General features: G+C 44.0%; 1 protein-coding gene across 1 annotated transcript in view; it reads left to right on the top strand.

Moving 5' to 3' along the window:
* The first annotated feature begins 626 nt into the window (after positions 1-626).
* LOC145978828 (venom carboxylesterase-6-like) overlaps positions 627-21222 on the top strand; it is a 47268-nt gene continuing 26672 nt past the window's right edge. The window contains exon 1 of the mRNA XM_083111699.1: positions 627-957. Within this exon, the coding sequence (XP_082967825.1) occupies positions 769-957 (189 nt within the window). The 5' untranslated portion in view covers positions 627-768. The remainder of the gene's footprint in view (positions 958-21222) is intronic.

The raw sequence follows: 21222 nt of genomic DNA, 5'->3' as shown, positions 1-21222 counted from the left end.
CTGTTAACAGGGTTGTTGGAAGAGCAAGGTACGAGTCCCAGGTTCGAATCCCGGTCTGGACATGGGTGTTGTGAGTGTTCTTTGATATCAACTTCATCATATTATCACTCATTCCCATTATTTTGCGATTAACCGAAACAATTATTGAATAACAAAAGGATGTTAGATTCAGTTGACGAAAAGTAATATTCCTGTTTAATATTTTATGCATATTAATTATTATAAATAGTAGTGTGCATAAATCTTCTTTGGTACTGTGATTAAAAGCCGTATGGTCCCAGTCTAATCATTGCGTTCCAGTAAGTTCCTCGATTATACAGCAAATGCTATTAAAAGTACATTTACATTATCAATTTTAATACTTGGTAATACTTTATGTAGGGATCCGGATCTTAGATCCCCTAAATACGTGCTTACTTCTCACAAAATGTGAGTGCATCGTTTCGCATGGCTACTGGCTACTTTTAAAGACAGATTTATCTCCACTTTTAGCATCGTCATAGTGACACAGACTCGCTTAAAAGCCCGATAAGGAGCCTTCATCTTCAAAAAGGAAGCGATCCGTTACGTAAGATTAGAGCAAACAATGCTAATGGTGCCAATACAACCTTGAAACCATTCAGAGATACAGAGCTAATCTAGGAAGACGTTCATGGTACGTGGTATACCCTCCCTCAAGATCAAACACTAAATTGAAGATAGCTTTCAGATTGTAGCAGTTCTGTGCTTGGCGTGCGGTTCTCTGCTGTTGTGCTGTCAACGTGGACCATGAGGAGTGTAGTGTTGCTGTTGTTTGTCGCTTTTCTGGGATCGGTGTCCCCTGAGGATGCTCCAGTCGTCACCGTGGCCCAAGGGAAGTTGAAAGGGAAAGTGCTCAAGTCGTTCGGAGGAAGGGACTTCTTGGCGTACCAGGGAATCCCTTACGCAAAACCACCAATAGGAGAGCTCCGATTCAGGGTGAGTTGCAATCAAGAGGTTGGATACTGGATTACTTTCAGAGGCGTTACAGAAGTTCGATGTAATTTTCGTCATTTAGCGTCGCTTTTCTGCCGCTTTTGGCTAATCTCGACGATGAGGATGAGTGATGTGATGATATGATGGAACTGACGAAGGAATGTTCACAAATAACACAAATGCACAGGCTGAGATTTTAGCCCGGGACTCCTTGTTTCATACGTGTTGTGCTTACCACTCCACCACACACGTCGGTTGACGTAAGACGCATTTATTTGTTTATTTAATTGTACTCAAGTTTGATATTTTAATTTCTAGGTTCTGATTTCGAGTCCCCGTCAGAGCATACACATGGATGCAGTGGCGTGCGGTGACGTGAGCGCACTGAAAGGTTAGGGGGAGTCAGACCCCCTCCAGTCCATCATGTTATACAGAGAACTACTTTTTCCCAAATTTTGTAATGTAAAATTTCTCATCCGGGTATAATTTTCAAATAACAGAAATAACATTTCGAAATTGCACAGGAGCATTTATCCATCGTTGCGCCCTTTTGTAAGACGACCATTCATCCCGCACAAAAGTTGTTGCTTGAGAATAAAGAATCGCACCATTTTTTAATTTTTTTACGAGAACATGTTCTGAAGATTAAGGGAAGCAGAAGTTATTTTAAGCTTGCTTTGTGTATACGGAAGCTAATTGAAGTTAGTTTAATATAGGATGTCAATTATTGAAACAGTAAAGAGGAAACTAAAGAATCTCTGATATAACCTTAAATGCTACCAGAGAGATCCAAATGTAACGAGGTAAGTTATATGTATGATATTTTATATTCGCTAATATATTCTGATAGTAGCTACGTACAGACCAACAATTAACTTTGATTAATTCCTTCATGTAGCGTAATGAACATTGAATGGGAACAGTAGTCCAGTTTAGACAGTTCTGCGCCCTCTTGTGAGGAGCTGAAGTGAGGAGCTTGCCTTAATGGATTTCTCTCGTAAGGCATGATGTTTACTTGATGGCGCAGTGTTGCCAGCTCCTTACTCGAAAAAATCACCAAGGTTTTTGGGGTAACCTAACCTAAAGCAAGGAGTTGGCAACCTTTTTCTCGCAGTGTTGCCAACTCCTCACTCGAAAAATCACCAAGGTTTTTGGTTTTAACCTAACCTAAAGCAAGGGGCTGGCAACTTTTTTCTCGCAGTGTTGCGAACACTACACCCGAAAGTAAAGCTCGGTGGGGCTTGCTTTAATGGTTTGCTCTTGTAAGGCATAAACCCCCCCCCTATTTTCGGACACAGTATTACCAACACCTTACTCGAAAAAATCACCAAGGTTTTTTTCTTGACCTAACCTAACCTAAAGCAAGAAGCTGGCAACCTTGCTTGAGGCTTGATTTACAGTGCATAAAGCAAGGTTGCCAACCTACTGGTATTTTTGCCATGGCTTTTTACAAAAAAAAAGAGAGAGGAGAGAGAGAGAGAGGGAAGAGTTAAACAGCCGACAGCCTACCTACAGCTTTTTTTTGTCTAACCTAGCCTAAAGCAAGAAGCTGGCAACTTTGCTTGAGGTTTGCTTTACAGTGCATAAAGCAATTTTTGCCAACCTACATATACTAAACAAGGAAAGCCGGCACTGCCGTAAAAGAGAGAGATGGATGGGTGGGAACACTACACGGGTTCAACGTCATCAAATAAAAATCGCCTTAATGGTTTTTTCTTGTAAGGCATGATTTCTATTTTCTCGCAGTGCTGCCAACTCCTACCTACACTTTTTTTTTAGTTGGCAAGGGCTAGAGAGAGAGAAAAACTTATAGCTGGGAACAGTAATGAGCGAATGTGCCATATCGTAATTTTCCAACTCCCGGGGGGCCAATGTTTGTATATCGCGACCTTTGTAAACCTCTCTCTCTCGGGGGAACGATGTGCCGCGCACACACACACACACACACGCACACACGCACACACACACGCACGTGCGCGCGTATGTATTGTAACACAAACAAACAAACAAAATAATAATTGTTGGTTTTAGGAGGCCTGGCCCCTATAACCTCGCCAGGGTGCGTGGTGCCCAACCAAAAATGTAAAAGTTTTCTAATGGCTGCGGTTATAGATTACCGCACCTCTGTAGAGTTTCACGTGTTTTTTTTCCCCCCAAACTTCCATGAAACCCTACAGAGGACCTCCGTAATGCATGCAACGTGTACTAACGACTCTAGTGTTATTTGATGTTGTGATATTTTTGGATATAGAGTTTTATTGTGAGATAGATAAAAATAATTATGTTTATTATAATATTTTCTTGATGAAGATGGAGAATGTATGTGTGTGTTACAAATAAAGTTGCATGCTTTTTTTCTAGTGTGTGTGTATGTGTTTTTGATGTTTCGACAGCATCTGAAACGATAAAAAAGAAATTTTATTGTTAATTTTCACGTGTAAAAACAACAACAAATTTTTTTTGTGCAAATTTTCTGATTGTCTCGTGCTATAGTGCAAAAAGATATTGTAACTGATAACTAATGAAATTGACATTTGTAACTGATCTGAACTAGTGAAATTCGTATTGTGCTATTGTAACTGATTGTGCTAGTACAAAAAATTACTTATTGTGCAAGAAAAGATGTTAAAAACTTGTTAAAACTGCTCTGTGACCCTCTCGTTCTTCACGTCGTAGGCGAAGGACTTCTCTGCAATCAGGATGACACTGCATAGGGTATCCTCGGGCAAGGCATCGTGGAACTCGCAGACGATCTTGATGTTGGTTCGATCGTTGACCACAACCTTCTTTCTCTTAGATGTGTTGATGACGAACATCGGCCTGCGGATTTTGAACTCGCTGGGCGTGTAGTACATGTCCACGCTTCCCTCGGTCACGCGTTTGTAAGCTGTGTAAGCTTCGTAAAGTTTGAGGTAATCGTCCTTGGTCACGTTGAGGTTGTAATTCTCGCGCGGGAACACTTCGTTGCGTCCATTCTTCAGATAAACGTTCTTGATCTTGCAGTCGTCGAACTTGCTGGAATCTTTTTCCTGATTCTTGTCCCTCCCGGTCTGAAAGAGCACTACGACGAAATCTGGCATGTCGAACTGTATGTTGTTGAACTGCGTCGTCACGTCGAATTCCATGTGACTTCCCGACGCCATCTTCTGCACGCACTGGTAACCGTGAAAGTGAATCGGCACCTGCGGACTTTTCAAGATCTCCGCTTTGTACTTGAGGGCGTAGTTTGTTTCGTATTCCACCACCGGCATTCTCAATTCCATGCTCCGGATGACGCATTTCGCTTCTTCGGGTAAAGTGTTGGCTATCGGCGTGATGCCGTCCGGACCCAAAGTAGCGTATCGCATCAGTGCGTCGTTGTCGTTGGCCGCTCTTCGAAACGTAACGCGCAGTCCCCCCTTCCACATGATCTCCTTGTAGTCCGAGAAGAAACCAGGCAGCAGACGCATGGGAAAGAGCACCGTGTGACTTCTCGTCGATATTTTGGTCCCGGCTTCGAATCCCCCGGCCTGGTAGTATGCTGCGTCCGTTTTGGATAATTTCAACGTTCCCACTGCCGTCGACGTGATGCCTGGATAATCTATTCTGTCGATGACGGTGTTGTGTTTCCTCACCTCCACCTGCGAGAACAGGTGAGGCACGAAGTTGTCCACGAGTATCAAGTTTGCTGCTGCGGGAAACGCGTCTCCGCTTTCCTTCTTCACCACGTCGAATTGAAGGTAGAGGTCCGCTCTGTGAGGATGAACGAACCCGTCGCCTACGTCCACGTCGTATTCGATCTCCCTGTTCGCTTCGTTCAGATTGGCGAACGTGCGACGGTTGGGAGGGAAAGATTGCAATTCGTAACTTTCGATTTGCTCCATTTTACATGTATGGTTATTTATTATACGTTGATCTCCACGATGGCCGTCGTAGTGGCACCTGCGAAATCCACCACCTCTCCTTTCTCGTTCGTCACCACCAACTCTATGTCGTCTATGCGGTTGCGACATACTGGAAAATAGATCGGCGAAGAGGGTGTGTAGATGATCGGTTCCATGAACTCGGAACTTGGTTTGAAAGTGGCTATGATTCCCGTCTGCTTGTGACTTCCTAACAATCCGTCCGAAGATTTCGTGATCATGCCTTCGGCCACGTTACAGTGTACGTTCAGAGTCTCTATGGCCAAGAATTTAGGAATGTTGGTTGCCACGTGCTTGATGCCAGCTTCGAGTTTGGTGTCGTTCTCGAAACCTAAAAGTTCTCCCATGGTGCCCAGGTCCACGGTCTCCGTCGCGGATAGGATTTCCACTCTGTGCGTGACCGAATTTTGAGAAAGGTATGTGCCTTTGGGTAATTGAGCTTGCAAAGTGGAAAGATTGTATTGTCCTGGCGTGACGACGATGTGTTCGCTTCCGACGCTAATTTTGTTGTTGTGCTGCGTAACATTGGGTATGAGGTACATGCTGTAGAATGCACGCAGAGCCATGGATTTAGGATAGACGATGTCGTCGTGCAGCGTGAGTTTCAAGATCGAAGATTCGCTCGTGAGATGGAACACGCCCATCCTAGTGATGCTGTTTGAGGTTCCACAATGCTTTCTGGAAATCTTCGATCGTAGGGTTATTTATTTTAGAGAGAAACGCGAGCACGGAGAGGCAGAGATGACCGCAGTTCACGTCTCCGAAATCTTGAATGCGTTCGTCGTTGTAGTATATGGAGGTTTTGTTCGTTTTCAGATAATGAATTAAATTTGTAGGTGGAACACCTCCGAAAGAATCGAAAACGAATGCTTTATCATCGTTTTTGTGGTAACATATCCAATGCGTGCCGGGATTTTCTTGACCGTCCAAGTTGACTACTCCGCATTCTCTTCTTTTAACGCTTGAAGGTAACGAGTCGGACATGAAAACTCCTCTGAAGTGTTTGATTTGTAACGGTTCGATCAGAGATTCAATGTCTCGGTTGGTGAGTGCTTCTGTTTCTTTTTTTTAAACTTTTTCATCACGCCCTTCCCCTTCTTCTCCATGGCCAGGTTGTGACGTTTCTGTTCTTCCAATTCCGCCTTGTTCTTCTTCGAGTCGATGACGGTTTTCGCGATGGCGGCACTTCCGCCGGCCAAACTTCCAACGGCCCCCAATGCCGCCAGGATGGCCGGGATGCTGAATATGAAACCTCCGATCTTTTGCTGTTTCCGCGAACGCTGCAATCTTTTCAATTGAGGTGTGCTGAGCAGCAATTTCATTCCGTGTCCTTTCGACAAGCAAGAACGTTTCTTCTCGCGTTGTTTCTTGGTGAGTAACCCATCGAGAGCACCTAGATTTTTTAGATTCGAATATGGTATCTGGTACACGACACCCTTGGGCTTCATGTTGATGCTCTATGTGTTATTTTCACGGTATGTTATTTATATATATATTCTGAGATTTTTTCTTGTGTAGTTTTTTACGGTATGTTATTTATATATTTTCAAGGCCTCGCAGTCGTTACACAAATTCTATTACGTGCTTTGTTTTCTTGCCAAGAAGTTCCTTTGTCCCCTTGTACACAATTCGAGTTTTGTTCTCGATTAAAATAGATAGCTTCTCGTCAGATAACATGTTAGCGTATCGATCTGGTAAAAATAGACTGTATTGTGCGTTGAGCAACAGGCGTACCTTGGGACCATACTGGGTAGAAACGATTGAACCGGAAGTTATCGTGTAAGGTTTGTCGACTTCCAATTCCTGAATTTTTACATACTCGACTGACAAATTTAGCATTTGTTTTAATGCTTGGAGATCACTTATTTTTTCAGTCGTCATATCAAAAAAAATTTCAAAGTGTTAGAGAGAAATTTAATTGTTTTTTCACGATGTGTGTTATTTATATATACCCAATATTATTTTTTTTCACGATGTGTGTTATTTATATATCAAGTTTTTTTTTTACACGTATATATATTATTATTTTTAACAGAGGAAGAAAGTCCGTGCTTCGGAAAACGCGATGATGTGCGTAATGATATCTTCCGTCTCCTGCATAGACTTGTACCAATCTACTGTGTACCGTCTTCTTCCCTGCCTTGCCTCGTGCAATTCATCGAACCTATCGTTTAATTTCTCCCCTGCGGCCAAAAGCAGAATGTTGAGATCACCGCACCTCAGGCCACTGATCTCCCGAAGACGGTCCTTGAGAACCATTTCACACGGAATTCGAAATGCCGGCGTCGTTCTTGCTATGATTACAAGTTTTCCTACATCTCCGTTTACTACCTTTTTGAATATTTTAGATAGTAATTCGTGCGGCAAATCAGTTATGCGAGACATGTTGTTATTATTATTATTTTTTACTCTATGTTATTTATATACCCCACCCCAATTTTTGTTTCGTGTTCATGGCGATGGTGGTGCCTAGTGCGGCGACCCGTTCACCCAGCGATGCGTCTCTGCTCACAAACCTTTCGAAAGCTGCGTGCTCTAACTTTCTGTCTGCTTCGTGACGTGCATCCAGATCCGTCTGCGTGGTGTTGTAAGCGATGTCGTGATCTTTGCATGCCGCGTCCAACGGATTCACACCCTTGTCTCCTCTCTCCAATCTTTTCTCGAGTTTGGTACCCGGTCCGCAGTACTGGTAGCCAGGTAAATGCATCTCGAAAGGTAACTTGTTGATGATGTCGTTCACGAGTCCCTTTCCTTCGGCCACGTTCCAGAATTTCGGAGGCAGCGTGTTGATGATTTTGATCAGGTAACCTATGCCCTTGTCGTCGTTCACGATGAAGTTGGAAAGTTTCGTGCTGATCATGTCCACGATGCCAACCTTCTCGTTGTAGAAATTACGATTGCCTGCATTCTCCTCGCCGGCTATCACCAACAATCGGTCCACGAGCTTCCTCACGTCGTCCACCCAAACGAATTCTTTGGGTAACGTGTTGTAGCGTTTGACGCCGCTGCCCGTTTTGACCTGGTTCCAAATCGGTTTGATGAGATTCCTGTACTTCTCGCCGCTGCTCGATTTCACCCTATTCTGCGAGGCATCGTTGTTCTGGTACAAGGCATCCGTCATGATCAGAATTTCCTTGTAACTCTGGTAATCTTCGTCGGTGTAATCTTTCGGCTGCTTTTTGGCGACGAGTTCCCACAGTCCCACCGTACCCGGATACCTGTTCCAACTATCCTTGTCGCCTAAATTGACTTTAATGTCGTTGCCTTCGAAGGTCACCTTCGATTTCCCAATCTTCCACACCACACCGCCGCCTTCGCTGGTTTCCATGCTGGGATACAATCCGAACACTTCATCCTTGTCGAATTTCCCCGTGCTCAGGTAGTCTCGTGCCAAAGGTCCCAACTCGATTTTATCCGAAGACGACGTGCTACCAATGGCTCGACGTCGTGCCGGTGCATCCTTCAGTTCGAACGGCGTCGAAGGAATGCTCGAAATGGGTGTGGGTACGGCGTAACTTTTAGCTGCGAGCGGTACGAGTTCATTAATCAAATTTTTATTTTGTTCCGTGACACTTTTAATTTCTTTACCTAGACCGCTGATGGCATCGATCACGGGTTGATCCTGACGTTTTCTTCTCTTCGTAGAATCCACGATTCTCGGATTTCCAACCTTTGAAGCGTTTCGCGAGGTAATCGCGAAGCTTGAGATTTTCGTCTTCGATTTTTCGTTTCGTCATGACGTTATTTATACACGTCGTTTCTCACAACGTTGCAACGTTTAGAAAGTCGTTGATTTTGTTTCTGTATTTTCCGTCGTTGGGTTTTCTCGTCATGTCGATCGTCGTGAATCCGAAATCGTCACTGTTCCAGCAAGAAGAGCAGCCTTCCGAAAATTGATTGTAGTTCATGTCTCCGCCTACGTAGTCATCGTACGCATGCTTGAGGTTGGTGTGATCTTGACGAAACAAACATATGAAATTAGCGTTGTCTCGTACTAACTGTTTTGGAATTTTGGAAAACGTTTGAGCTAGGTAAAAACAATCCATTCCTTTGTGGCGACCTTGCGTGAAAAAGTTGCGAATTTCATTTTGATTTTCCAGGATGGCGTCGTCGAACACAACGACTGAATTTTCACGACAATCGTCGAGAGGTTTTATTTCCGAGGCAAACGTTGCAATGTCCAGACCATCGTACAGTTTCATCAGTTGCTGGTATTTGGATTGCTCCAAACTTTTCGAGAACACGTACAGGTGCCTGTTCTTCCAATCTAACCAATTCGGTGCGAGGAGAAAATTGTCCACGAGCAGTGTCGTTTTCCCACACCCCGAAGGACCTACGATCAGACAGCGGATGCTGTCGGGAAGCAACTCACCGTTCTTTTTCTTCGTTTGACTTTCCGGATCCGGTAGACGCTTCACCACGTTCCACGTACTCACAAGATCACTTCGTTCGCGTCGATCCAACTCTTTTCCGGAAGTCCCAGCCATTTGACAAACAGTTTGTCACCTTTCCTACGCAATACTTTCTCGATGAGGTACGTGTCGGGGTGTTTCGTTTTAGAGAGTTCCTCTTCGTAAAATCTTCCTTTCAAAATCTCGCCGCTACTATCTTTTATTATATACGTGTGTCGGTTTCCGGGTAGAACTCGAACCACGGTAAAAAGTTCTGTGCTCCAATTTTTTGTGAATCCCTTCTCGAAGGTGCGTTTGAATTTGCTGATCCTCACCTGGTCTCCAATTTTGTATTTAGCTTTTTTTGTCGTGGGAGTGTACTTTGGACAGTAAACTGTAGAAATTAAACGCTGCTCGTCAGACTTGGTAACGTCAACTGGTTTCATGCCTATTGTTCTGTGTACCGTGTGATTATAGGTGTCGACGAGTTCCGGCAGGATGTCGACCCATTTGTAATTTCCCCGAAGCGTGAATCGTTTCCACATGTGTGTTTTCAAGGTTCGATTGAATCTTTCCACGATGCTGGCTTTGATGTGACTGAAGCTCGAATAATGTCGAATCTTGTGTTTTTGAATAAATTTTTGGAATACAGCGTTGTAAAATTCCTTACCGTTGTCCGTTTGCAGAAACCGTGGTCGTCTGCCACCGCTTTCGCGAAAAATTAATTTGAATGCTTCCGTGACGCACGTTCCCGTTTTCGCCTTCAAAGGTAGAGCCCATGCGAATTTCGAAAACGTGTCTATGACGGTGAGAAGGTACTTGTTGCCCTTGTTCAATTTATGAACGTTTTTCAAATTGCCACTGCTCATCTCCACGAGGTCGCTTTGCCAGAGGTCGTCGATGCCCTTGGTTACCACAGCCAAACGTTCGTAGTTGCGGCGTGCAGGTTTATGCAATTCTTCGACGATGGCTTGCCTAGACATTTTTTTTAGAGATTACGTTTCAAGAGAAGCACAAGCGTGATGGGATTCAAAGAAGGTGGCACCTCGCTCGTGTTTTGAGCGATCAGCTTATCGCCGGCACTCACGTCGAAAACGGTAAGATCTTCGTCTTCGTGTATTTCATATATGTTGCGCGTTTCGTTCCAACGTGCCAGAGGAATATTTCCTGCTTTCTGGACACCACGATTCGATATCAAAGTCATGGTGGGAACGCTAGCTTTTCTGCCGTGAGACCAGTACGAAAATTCGTTTATCTGAATCGTGCCATCGAGGAGAAACTTGTAGTACGGATGATAAGGATGCAACATGTACAGTTTGTTACCTTCGACGAACGTGGAGATTCTCTGTTGATTGGGAACGCTGTTGATTTCGATGGCTTGCAGAGAATGCAGTTTAGCGAATTTAGTGTCGACGCCGAGCAGATTACTGTGAACTTGTCCGAGTTTATTTTCGATGGGCAGCAAATGCTCGATTATGGTATCCGCTACGGCAGAAAACGACGGTTTGATTTTCACTTCCACGTTCAACTGCTTGTAGTTTTCGTTGAGTTCTTGCAACTTGGCACCGAAAGAGGTCAGCGTCGATTCCTGCGTGGATTCCAGCACTCCGACTTGATCTCTGATGTTGACGACGATGTTCTGAAGGTTCTCGACTTGATTCAATTTCGAGCTCTTCTCGGTAAGATCGTTCACGATGCTTCGCATCTCTGTAAACTGCGTGTGAAGGTCGGCGACGCTCTGCGAAGTGGGCAGCTTTGACACCAGCGAACTAATTTCGTCCCGAATCTCTTCCACGTTCGCCGTTTCCGTTTCCAGTCGTTTCAGCATTCGAGATATGTTTCTTTTCAAAGCGTGCAATTCTTTGGAGGTGGGGAGATTGGCCACTTTACTCTCGAGATCGCTCAATGAACTTTTGATGTCGCTCGATTCGGATAGTGCCGTCACCGCCGTTTTCAATTTTTCCAAATCTTCGCTCGAAGGCACGCTCGTCCGTAACGATTCCAAGTCACCCTGTATGTTGTCGAGTACGTGATGAAAATGAGCGAGATTCGTTTCGACGTTCAAATTTTCTAAATATTCGATCTTCTGCTGAACCGTGCTCAACGTGTCTTGAATGCTCGTCAACGCTCTCGCTTCAGCGTGAATATTTTTAATTTCTTCGTTGATCAATTCCAAGGACGCCTGAAGCGTAGCGATGGTGGTTTGAATGTGTTCGAAATCTTGATAGGCCTCCAATTGAATTTTTATGTTCGCGACGCTTTTACCGATGACCTGCAGTTCGTCCGACGATGGTAGGTTCGTCATTGTATCTTCCAAAGTCTGCAACTTGGATTTAATTTCTTCCAACGTGCTGGTGAATTCTTCTTGTAATTTGGAAACGACGACATGCAAGCGTTCTGCGTCTATATCGCTCACGACGGTTTGAAGTTCAGAGAAATTCTTTTCTATTGCGGAAGTTCGTTCTTCGATTTCGAGTTTCAATTTTTCCAAATCTTCATTTTTCGATTGAAATTGCTGTAATTTGGCCAAATCATTTTGAAGCGAATCCACGCTCAACTGTATATTTTGAACGCTGTCGTAAGAAGGTACGTCGACATAATTTTTTATCAGCGTTTTCAGTTCGGAATCGATTTTCAGAATGGGGTCGAGACATTGCGTTTGGAGCGTAGCGATTTCCGACTCTAAACTTTTGTTTAAGGTTTCCTGCAAAGCGATCAAATCGGTCCTCAACTTCTTAACTCGAATGTCCAACATGAGAATCTCTTCTGCGTGGTCTACACGCTTGGTGTTGCCGAAAATGTCGTTAGGCATTTTTGGTTAACGGTTATTTATAATAGGATAGACGATTCGTAATTCTACGAAGAGAGGAATAAGTTTGTCGTAATCTCCGAGGAGTTCCACGTAAAGATAATCTCCTGCAGAAACATCGTACGTAATGTTAGAAAGCATCTTGTCGTGCTTGATTCGAAAAATGTTCTTGCCGGTAGAAATTTTGATTTCGCCTGCGTTTTCCGGATTCACGGTGATTTGAAGTTTCCCGTCGATCGGAATTTCGTAGAAATGTAAATTGTTATTAAAAACATAAAACATTTTGCCCACATCGTCATTCAGTTTCGTCCAAATGCTGTTGAGGTGAATGATCAACAGACCGTTGAGTTTAGGTAACACGGAAGGTAAGACTTCATGATCTGGTATGGTTTCCATAATGATCTGTTTTTTGAAACCGAACAAATTCATAGGCATGCTGGTTATTTAAGAATACGGTCAAAGTTTTTTGTAATGACAGTCAGTGTTTTTTTTTTGTAATAACTAACAACATGATTTTTTTTTGTTTTGTTTTGTTTTTATGAATCTTCTGTTGAAGATGGACATATGTTGCAGGTTTTGCTTTCTGCTAAGCGATAGTGCCCCCACGGCAATGTTTGAATACCACACTCGAGAACGCACCTCTTATCGTCGTTGGGATCCAGGGCAATTTTTCTAACTTTGTTTGTGGTCAACACATGGTCGACGCTCTGGATGCGCTGTTCTTCTCTTAGAACCGACGACCTGGTCTTGAGGCAATCGACAAAGTCCTCGAATGCGAGATGCTCCCGAACCACCTGTCTGCCGACACCCTTGGCCTTCTTGGTAACGCTGCCCTCGGCTTTGATGGCATAGGCCTTGGCGCGAAGACCCGCAAACTCGAGAATTACATCACCGTCCTTCTCGTCTTTGAGTTTGCCAGGCACTTTTTTGTTTCGGGGCAGGATGCCGTACTGGTTCGGCTGGGGATAGCCCGAGGTGTCGAAGAGGTTGACCAAAGATGGTACCGTGACTATATCCCCGTATGCATCGGCTGAGTGGACTTGGTACACCAAGCTGTCCGTGTCCGTGTAGAGAAGCGAGATGTTGTGGCTATAATGTGGACGTAATATGTCGTAGTACGTCTCGAACATGTGCAGCTTGCTCAGGTCTAATACTGAGGCACCAACATAAATTGGCTTGTCGAGCCTCACCTCACTCTTCCTCATATGCACCAGAGCAAGCTGCTCATTATAAATGGTCCTCGATTTAAATAATGGGTTTGCTACGAGCCTGCGACATTGTGCTTTCCTCGTTACCAATTTTATGTCCATGCGATTCCGTACATTCTCCATAGTTTTGCCAAACACCGCATTATTCATTAACTTGAAGAAATCGCGATCGAAATCAGAAGTGGCTGCGGTGCGGTGTTTGGTGTTGAGCTCGATGTATGGCTTCAACCATGGAGAATGCTCGAACTTGAGGATGTGGTGAACTGCGTGGACGGTAACCCCTTGCTTCATCAACCACCGGAGATTCTGGTAGTGCAGGACATAACGCTCTTTGGACTCGAAATCCATGACGAGCTTCTTCTGGTTGGAATCGGGTGGACACTTGAACTCGGGTGCAGGGGGAAGATCGCTGAACAAATCCTGCAGCTTCTCGGAGAACTCAAGGTCCACCTCGGCGAAGAACCCATGTTCCGAATCGTCAAAGCTTTCGACGTCGAAGTTGGAAGGGTCAGCCCACTCGAAGCCTCTAAAAGGGAGTGGCTGCATCATGGAGTGTCCGTAGAGGTTATTGACGTCCGTGTACATGATGTAGCTGGACGGTTGTGAGGGGTCGTAGCCGGTGGCCATGTGGTGATTGTTGGCGTGCGAGTGTCGCTGCGACACCTGGACCATTCCACCCCGCACGGCACGTTCCACAAACAGCATCATGTCCACGTCCGAAAGAAGCTCCAGCTCGATCTTCGTCACCAGAAACATGGCTGACCACGCCAGTCCGGGGAGACTGTAGAAGTAGGCAGGGTCCAGCTGGTAGATAGTCTTCGCAGTTGCACGGAACGTCTGGAACACGTCGGCGAGGAGCGTCACATCAAGTCTGAGGTAGGCGTCGTGGTAGTCCCCGAGAGTTCGACAGCCCAGCTCGCGCCACATGGACTGGGCATGGTGATATTCCTCGTCGGTGATGTTCGAGCCTCGCAGCTTGCTGTAGAAGTTTGCTCGAGGAGGTAGCGACGTCTCTGCGAACTTGGAAGGGTCTGTGATGTATTCGTAGGGATAGACACCCTTACGCTTGAAGAGACCTGCGTCCAAGTTCGGAAAGTTTCCGGAGGTGATGAGCATTTGCTCGTCGCTAAGCTTCCCTGCGAGAGCATCGAGGCTGGCCGGGAGGAACCTCAGGGAGTCGAGGAAGCGAAGCTCGACGGTAGAGTGTGATCCTGAGATTCGCACCCACTTGCTCAAGCTAATGTAACGCTCCTCGTTCTGCGCCAGGACGTTGATTCGCATGTCGTCGTACCCAAAGTGAGGTACCAGATGGTGGAAGTCGTATCCCGAGCCATTATGAAAAAACACAGGGATGGAGCGCGGGTCCCGGGCCATGAGGTTGCATCCGTTGCACCATGGACCAACATACCTACCGTTAAAATGATCATGGTGTTGGACTTTACGGTTGTTGGCGGTGTACTCCTTGACGCAGACAGGGCAAGCGATGGCCTCGTCGTGTCTACGCTGATCGTCGGGAGACAGTGGGAGCATAGACTTGGGGGCCAACAGTACCTTCCCTATCTCGTTGGCCTCGACAACCATCCTCTCGAGGAAGTGTTTGGCGGCGTCGGGACCACGGTACACGTAGGGCTCGGGGGCGATATGCTGGTCACGTCGCACCACAACGTATGCGAAACTGGATGCCTCGTGGAGTTGGTAAGGGGTGGTGGAGGAAACTTCGGGATCGGGATCGCAAGTGGACAGGGGTTTGAGGAAGGCTTCGAAATCCGCGATGATGATAGCGGGATGCTCTACCATGGCACCGTGCATGTGGAAACGCTCCACAGTGCCAGGTTTGGGCAAGACTGCCACACCCGGCTCGTTGTTACTACAGTAGAACTTGTGGCGAGCGAGCTTCTCTGCAGCGATGTTGGGACCTCTGATGTGCTGATAATCCTGCTGTTTTTGGTTGTCAAAAGTGAACAGGCACCTTCGACAAACTTCTATGCTACCATCATGCTTGCTTTTTTGGCTCGACACCAACCGGGAGAGCGAACGGATGAGGGTGTAGTGGTGATGGGTCTCGTCCTTGATGAGCAGAAGGTGAATTTCCTGCGCACCATCAACATTTACGTCGCTCACGCGAATAGGGTACACCGCATTTTCGTCAGTGAGACCGTAAACGTTGATAGCCAACCGCGCACGAACCTCAAACTTTCGAATGTCCGAAAGCGCCACCGGGTAGTTGATCCCAGCCATCGCAACTTCCAGCTCTGACTCGTAGGGTAGGTAGTGGTTAACTCGGTGTGGATGGTTTTTCCGGTCGACAGGGTGCAACGCTGCCAGAACACACCATACGAAGCACTTGGCGTCACTGTTCTGAATGTTCAGGACGGCCTTCTTTGCCACAATGGTAGGTGGTTAGGGGACGTAGCTGGAGGCGGAGAGAGGCATGAACTTACAAAGTTTGACGCACAGTTCGTGAGGCTCGCCACACAGCGAACCCCCCGAGCCTTTAGCTTGATGTTCCTCCTGTTTTGCCACCAGCTCATCGGTAAACTGGTTGTAGATAACCTCGAGGTTGTCGACATCCGCCAGATGCAGCGTCTTCGCCTTGGTGTTGTGGCAGAAGCTGTAAATTTCATCGGACGGCTTCTTGTACTGGCAACGTAGCGATGCGTAGAATTTGGTGGAGTACGTAGCCAGTGCATCGCCGAGGATGGAAATAATTTCGGCTCGCACGTTCTCCAAAAAGCTACGCACGTCGCATGAGCCCTCCGAAGTGATGACAAAATCCTCTAACAACTGCTGGAAAGCAGACTGGTTTGTTTTTGTCACAGGCTTGACGCGTTTGGCGGATGGTGGCGAGTCGGCTTCCGCTTTCCTCTTGGTCGAGCTGGTCGACGGTTGTGGAACAGGTGCTCCGACGACAACTTTGCATGATGTTATATGCCTCTTCAAATTGTTAATGGTAATATGTATACCGCACCTGGGACATGGTTCGGTGGCAGCCAAATGCTTGCCTGGCACGCAGGTGCGACGATGTCTTGCAAAATTTTGGCTTGATATGCTTCTTTTGCACACAGGGCAACTTTTCTCAGATTGCATTTTGTTGAAAATATTTGTGGGGTATGTTATTATATATATATAGTGGAGTGCCACAAAATAAATACTGTGCAATAATTCACAATGGTGTTGGGTTTGGTGGGAGTGTGCTATTTATGCTACTTCTTGCTTCTTAATGAATCCTGTAAATAATTGAAAAAAAATAATTAAGCTTGTGTATAGAAAACACAAAAATATTATGTGTGCATAATTCTACCAAACAATCTTTTTTTTCTAACCCTCAGCCCTCTTGGCATATGAAGTATAAATCATAATTTCAGAAAACATGGTTATTTTCCGCTCGCCATTTTAAAAATCAAACCATAAGCATTATTTATGTTTATAGTATTCGTCGAGCGATAGCAGATAGAGCAAGAATCGTTTTCCTACAACCCATAGTTGATGAATTACAAAACATCTTAGAAATTACATCTTGAAATTTTAATCCAAAATAACTCGAAAACAGCAGGCAGTAGTCATCATCCCTCCAATAAGTTGTAGAGTACTTCTAATTTTGTATCGAATGCTATTAAAATTTTCGAATTAGGGCAAAAACTAAGCCTGCAAATCAAGTTTCTCAAAAAAATAAAAAATTGTCTGTATTTCCGAAACTTCGAGGGGGTGGAATCGATTTTATTTGCTAGTCGAATAGTTCACGTCGAATCCTATCCAACAAACCTAAAATCATCATCCTAGCTCAATTAGGAGCCGAGAAAATCAATGTCTTGGAAAACGTCTTAAGATTTTTGTCTTAAGAAAATTTTCTTGACAGACCGGAAGTAACATCTTGAGATACCGGAAGTCGACTTTCTTAAAGATTGAGATATTTGTCTTAAGACGTTTTCCAAGACATTGATTTTCTCGGCTCCTATGGGGCCTAGAACCATGTAACTTTGGTCTATGTATATACCAACACTTGCCCGACCCTGTGACCGAGTGGTTAGCACATCGCGCTGCGACGCCAAGGGTCCCGGGTTCGAATCCTGGTCGGGCTTGGTTGTTTGTGAATGTCCATTTCATCACTCATCCCCAATCTTCGCAAATTAGCCAAGAGGTACAAAACGTAAAATAAAATAAACTAAATCAATCATTAAGTTCCGTGTTGCAATCATGAAATTAAATTTTAATTAACTTCTTTTATCCATCTCTCTCAAATCTATATAGCCTGTTCATATTTGGCATGTCAGCTATTTTGTTTACGTGGTAAAAAAAATCTCAAGCTATTTTTTTTTTTTTTGCAAATGCTCGTTGTAGCCATAAGTATAATTGGATATAATTGCCGGATTTTATTTAATTTTAGGTTTAAAATCAATAAGCGTGCATAAAGAAAAAACTAAATATTTTAAATAAATAAGATTCGAATAACTATGTACTTCCACTAGCCTCTGCGTTAGCACAGCGATAGCCTTGTATTCAAGGGTTCGATACCCGCATAAGTGGTTCTTGAAACTGTAGGTCCAGTCCCGATTAGTTTTACTGTGCATAAAATAGACTTAAAACATCAAATCAATCAGTACTTCCACTAGCCTTTGCGTTAGCACAGCGATAGGCTTGTAATCAAGGGTTCGATACCTGCATAAGTGGTTCTTGAAACTGTAGGTCCAGTCCAGATTAGTTTTACTGTGCATAAAATAGACTTAAAACATCAAATCAATCAGTACTTCCACTAGCCTTTGCGTTAGCACAGCGATAGCCTTGTAATCAAGGGTTCGATACCTGCATAAGTGGTTCTTGAAACTGTAGGTCCAGTCCAGATTAACCTTACTGTGCATAAAATAGACTTAAAACATCAAATCAATCAGTACTTCCACTAGCCTCTACGATGACGTAGCGATAACATCGTTGTCTTGTAATCAAGGGTTTGATACCCGCATAAGTGGTTCTTGAAACTGTAGGTCCAGTCCAGATTAGCCTTACTGTGCATAAAATGGACTTAAAAAAACGCCAACTCAATCAATCAATCAGTACTTCCATTAGATATCAAAAACACGGAACTCTCCTCTATTTTTCATGTCTTCCTCTAACAATTTAACACATTTATTTTTTTGAAATATGCCCCGCACACATATTTCCTACCTACCAACAACGGCACACGGAAGAAAAAAGATATTCCAGCTACCAAGATGCATGCTTCAAATATATAAAAGCAGAGAGAGACATGAAACACCTTCTATATTCTCTCTCTTTTTGCATGTTTTGTGAGTATATTTTCTTCCGCAAAAGCATTGCCATACTTATAAATCAAAACCAACTCATGCGAGCTAAGAAACAAAGTTACTTACTTTTAGAAATTCTGCGGAAATGCTTTTCACTGACGCTGAAAATAAAACGCAACTTTCTACACCAGCGCTTTAAGTTTTATACGGTTTTCTAATAACGTCAAAAATGATATGTTAGCCAACGCAACGTGGACCAATAGAAATCCAAGATTTCAGCCACATGCACTTCGCAACTATGCCTGGTGGCGGGGAAAAAATACAATAAATTTTCCGGTTATTTATTTCATAGCCCTGCATTTTTTCTATTTCATAGCCCTGTATTTTTTCTCTGCCACCAAGCACACGTATTTGTTGAATTTGTGTTATTGCGTCAACATTATTATTATTAGCTTTTAAAAAAAAAACAGAAAGTACATCCGCCACTGTGAATAGCCAGAAATGCCGCCCCGCCCAGTCATCCATCTCTCTTACAATAGTGTGCGTGTGTTGGCAACTCTTTCTAGTTGACGGGAAATGCTTTCCGTGTAAAATACAGAGAGGGAGAGGGAACGAAATTGTCGTTTTTCTAGATATCCACAGGCAAAAGCATAATATTTTTTCAAATACAATATGACATTCGCTTTTCGATACCGAAAAACTAAATACAATATATATATTTACAATATTAATATTTATTTAACAATATCTACCTACGAATTTGCCTCGAACGAAAACATGTCATAGAAAAACATTTTTCCAGCCGTAAATTTAAAAATTTTGGCTGCGCGCGCGCGCGCGTGTGTGTGTGTGCGCGTGTGTGTGTGTGTGTGCGCGGCACATCGTTCCCCCGAGAGAGAGAGGTTTACAAAGGTCGCGATATACAAACATTGGCCCCCCGGGAGTTGGAAAATTACGATATGGCACATTCGCTCATTACTGTTCCCAGCTATAAGTTTTTCTCTCTCTCTAGCCCTTGCCAACTAAAAAAAAAATGTAGGTAGGAGTTGGCAGCACTGCGAGAAAATAGAAATCATGCCTTACAAGAAAAAACCATTAAGGCGATTTTTATTTGATGACGTTGAACCCGTGTAGTGTTCCCACCCATCCATCTCTCTCTTTTACGGCAGTGCCGGCTTTCCTTGTTTAGTATATGTAGGTTGGCAAAAATTGCTTTATGCACTGTAAAGCAAACCTCAAGCAAAGTTGCCAGCTTCTTGCTTTAGGCTAGGTTAGACAAAAAAAAGCTGTAGGTAGGCTGTCGGATGTTTAACTCTTCCCTCTCTCTCTCTCCTCTCTCTTTTTTTTTGTAAAAAGCCATGGCAAAAATACCAGTAGGTTGGCAACCTTGCTTTATGCACTGTAAATCAAGCCTCAAGCAAGGTTGCCAGCTTCTTGCTTTAGGTTAGGTTAGGTCAAGAAAAAAACCTTGGTGATTTTTTTCGAGTAAGGTGTTGGTAATACTGTGTCCGAAAATAGGGGGGGGGTTTATGCCTTACAAGAGCAAACCATTAAAGCAAGCCCCACCGAGCTTTACTTTCGGGTGTAGTGTTCGCAACACTGCGAGAAAAAAGTTGCCAGCCCCTTGCTTTAGGTTAGGTTAAAACCAAAAACCTTGGTGATTTTTCGAGTGAGGAGTTGGCAACACTGCGAGAAAAAGGTTGCCAACTCCTTGCTTTAGGTTAGGTTACCCCAAAAACCTTGGTGATTTTTTCGAGTAAGGAGCTGGCAACACTGCGCCATCAAGTAAACATCATGCCTTACGAGAGAAATCCATTAAGGCAAGCTCCTCACTTCAGCTCCTCACAAGAGGGCGCAGAACTGTCTAAACTGGACTACTGGGAACGTACTGGTATAATGATTTTTCGTGCTTTCGAATGGCATGTGATAAAATTCATAAATGTCAGTATCCTCTACTATTTGACACGCCTTACTCAGAGGAACCAACGAACAAAGCCAACAATAAAGTTTCCGGTTTTTCTGCTGCCAATTAACAACTCGGTAGAGTTTATATATATATATATATATATATATATATATATATATATATATTTATCTGGAAATGCCTAATATACTGCTTACCATCCTTCATAACTCCTGCCTTAAACAAGTCCTGCAAAACAGGAAAACACACACCTCTCATTTCGGATTGTTTGCACTTTTTTCGTAATTATTATGCCGAAAATCCCATCTCCAGAATGTCATCAATAACGCCCGATTTCTCTCCCCTCCCTTGCCCATTTTATCACTCCGCTGCACCGACAAACAAGCAAATAATATAAACGAAACACTCGCTGCAAATAATATAAACGAAACACTCGCTGCAAATAATATAAACGAAACACTCGCTGCAAATTTCACACGACAGAAGAAAGCAAAAGTCAACCTCCCACAGTAACAAAGTGTCTGCTCCTGCGGTCCCCGAAAAACGTTCTTGTGGATGAATGACTCTGAGTTCCCAGTCGACGAAATATTTTGTAGAAGGGAAATAATAAAGCACTCACGAGAAAATCCGTCAGCATACAATGGTATTCATCAGGCACACTTCTATAGCTTAAAAAAATGTTGGGCATATATATCATCCATATACATCACTTTGTAATGTCGGTGGACCTCATTCGAATCCCATAGTATCATTGTGTTCACTTATGTTTTTCTTTGTTGTTTTTTATTCATTCA

Source organism: Lepisma saccharinum, chromosome 25 (genome assembly GCF_977018435.1).
Source record: "Lepisma saccharinum chromosome 25, izLepSacc3.1, whole genome shotgun sequence".
NCBI lineage: Eukaryota > Metazoa > Arthropoda > Insecta > Zygentoma > Lepismatidae > Lepisma > Lepisma saccharinum.
The sequence above is the reverse complement of the archived record's forward strand: the minus strand, read 5'-3'. Positions and strand labels throughout refer to the sequence as shown.